The sequence below is a fragment of the Plasmodium falciparum genome, assembly GCF_000002765.6.
Source record: "Plasmodium falciparum 3D7 genome assembly, chromosome: 4".
NCBI classification, from domain to species: Eukaryota; Apicomplexa; class Aconoidasida; order Haemosporida; family Plasmodiidae; genus Plasmodium; species Plasmodium falciparum.
The window spans coordinates 1,062,501-1,067,500 of NC_004318.2; the positions used below are offsets into that span (position 1 = coordinate 1,062,501).

General features: G+C 20.5%; 1 protein-coding gene across 1 annotated transcript in view; it reads right to left on the bottom strand.

Annotated features, from left to right (window-relative positions):
- Positions 1-4,128, bottom strand: part of PF3D7_0423600 (conserved Plasmodium protein, unknown function) — a gene marked incomplete at both ends in the record, with an annotated part of 4,839 nt that extends 711 nt beyond the window's left edge. Inside the window, one exon of the mRNA XM_001351503.1 lies at positions 1-4,128. This exon is cut by the window's left edge and continues 711 nt beyond it. Coding sequence (XP_001351539.1) covers positions 1-4,128 — 4,128 coding nt within the window.
- Between the last annotated feature and the right edge of the window lie 872 nt (positions 4,129-5,000).

Sequence of the window (5,000 nt, forward strand, 5' to 3'; positions counted from 1 at the left end):
TATTATATTATTATTATTATTACATAAATTCATTGTTATATCCTTATTATTTATTTGTTCCATATTTTTGTTTTTGTTTTTGTTTTTGTTCTTGTTTTTATTTTTATTATTACAATAAAATGGTTTCATTTTTTTGTTTAGGAGTTCAAAGTTTTGTATGATATTTATAAGCGTTTGTACAGGTGATTGATTATCTGTTTTTTTATTTTTTTTTGGAATGTTTGGTAGATAGGACACTTCATTTGTATATACAGTTTTGTCTTGATTATTATTAGATTTGGAAGATTCATCGGTATGAAGATTCTCATTCATATGATTACTTGTTTGATTATTATATGTGTTATTATTTGTTGTTTGGTTTATGTCATAATTTTGTTCCTTGATGTTTTCATCAATACATTTAAATTTAAAGGATATATCATAATCATCTTTATTATATTTTGCAACATTTAATTGTTTTTTCCATACATACCAAGAATATTCCTTTGCCAACATAAAATTATGATTACTATTTATAAATCCGTCTAAATAATTTAATAATTCTTTAACAAAAGTGAACATAATTTTTTTAATTTTTTCCTTTATTACAAATTTATCATCATTTTCTTTACAAAATTTTATATCTTTTGTTTTGTTGTGAAGAATATTTTGATTTACGGACATATTTCGATTATTGCTGTTATCTTTATTTTTTACATTTTCTTTAAAATTAGTACTATTACTATCTACCACATTATTATTACTGTTCATATGATTGTTCATATTATTGTTCATATTATTGTTCATATTATTGTTCATATTATTAACATTGTTGTTATTGTTGCTTGTACCTGTTGTCAGTATGCTGCTCTTCCCGCTTTCTTTATTTTTAATATTTTCTCTTATACTTTTTTGATGACCTCTTGTCATGAGACCATTCAAGTGATTATTAATTTTTTCTGGGTCCCCCAATTCATGGTCATCATTTTTATCATACTCTACAAAGAAGAGAAAAGAAGATCTTGGAGATATAATAGCTGGATCGTTCTTTTTTACACCATTGTCATTATTGTTATTATTATTGTTGTTATTATTATTGTTGTTATTATTATTTTTGTTGTTATTATTATTTTTGTTGTTATTATTATTTTTGTTGTTATTATTATCCAATTCATTGTCGTCTTTAACACATATTTGAAGTTCCCTATTTAAATAATTCAATACCACCAAGATATTAAAAAATAAAACCCTTAAAAAATTTTCATCATATACCAGTACTTTAAAAATATGAACATTTGCCAAGATATCTATATGGTCATTAAACAAATATGCTTTTATCATATTCATATATTTTTTGGTACGTTTAAAATTTTCTTTTTTTTCTTTTTCTAAACTATTTATATAATTCAAAAACGTTTTGAAGGAATTATATACATCCTCTACTAAAATGATGTTGTCCTGTGTAATTATTTCTGGATATTTTATAAACGCCACAAGAGAAATAAAGGACATGTATGATAAATACATTTCCTTAGTATCCTTTTCTTCTATATATTTTTCATTTGTTAAATGTGTTACGTCATTTGTTAAATGTGTTACATCATTTGTTAAATGTGTTACGTCATTTGTTAAATGTGTTACATCATTTGTTAAATGTGTTACGTCATTTGTTAAATGTGTTACATCATTTGTTAAATGTGTTACGTCATTTGTTAAATGTGTTACATCATTTGTTAAATGTGTTACATCATTTGTTAAATGTGTTACGTCATTTGTTAAATGTGTTACATCATTTGTTAAATGTGTTACGTCATTTGTTAATTTTTTTTCCTCACCAGTTTTTTTTTTTTCCTCACCAGTTTTTTTTTTTTCCTCACCAGTTTTTTTTTTTTCCTCACCAGTTTTTTTTTTTTCCTCACCAGTTTTTTTTTTTTCCTCACCAGTTTTTTTTTTTTCCTCACCAGTTTTTTTTTTTTCCTCACCAGTTTTTTTTTTTTCCTCACCAGTTTTTTTTATTTCATCGTTTTTTTTTTTTTGTTTTTTTTTTGTTAAGGATGTTTCCTTAAACTCTTCCCTTTTCCTCTTTTTATACAAGGTATCTTCTCCATCTTGTTCATCAGATATAACATTTTTTGCACTAATAAAATTTTCGTCTTCCTCTTTTATTAGATATTTATCAGAATTTAGCTCTATTTCGTGCTCAATTATTGTTTTAATTTTTTTATAATTTTTAATATTATTTTGAATATTTAATTCAAAGTTGTCGTAGAGTATTTGTTCCTCTTTAAATTTTTTGTAACAACAATCTAGACTCTCCTGAAAAAAATAATGAAAATTATTTTTTGCTGATTGCCTATTACAAAAGCCTAAATGATTTATGGGTAAACACTCTGATAATAATAAATTCAGAAAAAAAGAATACATGGATTGCTCATTATTATTAAGATGAATTTTTTTCTGTAGAATTTTTATAAAACCGATAAGCCTAGCACCTACTGACTGTATTTTTATTGGATCATTATTAATAATACAATGTTGAAATTCTTTATATTTTTGAATAAATATATTTTTATTACATTGAAAAAAATGTATAAAATGTGATATATAATGTATAGGTATTATATGTCCAAAGTCACATAATATTTCTATAAAATTTATTATATTAACATAATGAGGTGTTAATATTAAACATATTTCTGACAAAGTTACAATAAATCTTAATAAAAGTTTGGAACTTCTTATCTTTTCCAATATGGAAAAAAAAAAGCTTTTCAATTCACTTATAAAATTATTTAATATTTTATTATAAATATGTTCATTTATTTTTATATCATATGTTTTCATCAAATTGTTACTTTTTATTATTTCCTCCTTCGTACATCCATTATCATCTTTTGTTTGGTTCATATTTTTTACATTTAATAAATTTGGGGAGTTCATACTTTCGGTTTGTATTTCATGTGAAGGTAAGGGTGTTGATGTGTTTTGTTCCTTTAACGTATTATTATTACTATAAAGAGGATTATCACTTTTATTATCATCTTCTTTTTGTTCGTTTAATATATTACAATTCAAAATTATATCCTTACATAATTTATCTTCTTCATTAGAATTGGTAAAAATAAATGATTCCATTTTAATTTTTTTCGCCATTTCTTTTTTCTTATTTTCCAAATCATTTACATAATCCAGGATATAAAAATGCGCTTTAATGGTATGCTCATTTTGTATACTGTTTAATAAAAATTTTAAATAATCACATATCAGCTGTCTTGTATATTTTCCTTTGAATAATATAACATTATGTTTGTTGTAATTTTTTTTTAATTTTGTAATGTTTGACACATGTTCAGATGTTTTATTTATATGTAGTTCATTTTTTGTAATATTTTTTGTAATATTTTTTTGTATATGTTCCTTTTCGGTAGCATGTTCTAAATTTTGCTTATTTAAATACAATCCCTTAATAAATAGATTATAAAAAAAAACAGAATATGAACAATCTTTTATTAGTTCACACGAAGAAACATTTTTTATATTATCTAAAAAGATTTTATCTTCGTGATATTTTTGTACATATTCTTTTTCAGCATTTATAATTCGTATATAATCATTTTGTATAATTTTTTTCTTCTTTCTTCTTTTTTTTACAGATGATAAATTCTTACAATTCCCTTTTCCTTTTTTTAATTTATAATTATTTAAAAACATGTTCATATATAGTTTGACAGCTTTATATTGTTTCTTCCATTTCTTTTTATTATTTACCTGTTTTTTTTTGTGAGAATATTCTTTTGGTTCTTCTCCACCATCATCACAATTATATAAATGGGTAAATACATCATTATAATATTCAACATTATTTTTAACGTGATTTTTATCGTGATTTTTATCATGATTTTTATCGTGATTTTTATCGTGATTTTTATCGTGATTTTTATCATGATTTTTATCGTGATTTTTATCGTGATTTTTATCGTGATTTTTATCGTGATTTTCCTTTTTTACATTTATTTTACTTAAATTTTCATTCTTCATTTCTTTCTTATCCTTCAATGTTGTCATTTCAATATTTTTGTTTTCTTCTTCATTTATTAATAATGTTGATAAACTTTTTTCATTTTTAACTTTTTTTCTTAACAAATTCATTTTATAAAAACAAAAACAAAGGCACTTTCTAAAGAGCACATATATAAATAAATATATATATATATATATATATATATATATATGTTTATATGTTTATATGTTTATATGATTATATGTTTATATGTTATATCTCTTTATATTTGCTTTTATTTTTATTATAATTATTTTTTTATTTTTTCCATAAATGTTATGAAAAAAAAAAAAAGAAAAAAAAAAAGAGGATAATATACAAATAAATATAAATACAAAATAATAATATATATTTAATATTATTATAAATATGTTTTAAAAAATAGAATGATTCATTCAATTATTTATTTTTTCCTTTTTTTCTTTTTTTTTAATATTGGAAGAACAAAAATTATTCGTCGCCCTTCATTTTTTTTTCTCAATTTGAAGTTAAGAAAAAAAAAAAAAAAAAAAAAAAAAAAAATATATATATATATATTATATGTAATATATATTATATATATATTTATTATGTAATGTTTTTATATAATCTTTTTATATAATATTTTTATTTTATTGCCTATCCATATTTATATAGTGTTAAATATATATATTATATATATTATATTATAAAAAAATATATTAAATATATATTACATATATATATATATATTTATATATATATAAATTTGTGTTCCCCTATTTTGTTTATTTCTTATTCTATATATACCACTCTTTTAAATAAAAAAAAAAAAATATATATATATATATAAATATAAATATAAATTAGAAACCTTAATGATTATTTTTATTAAATATTATATCTACCAAAAAGATTAATGAATAAAAAAATATATAAACAATTTTATTTATAAATTATTAATATATATATATAATAATGTTATTTTATTATAATGAACATT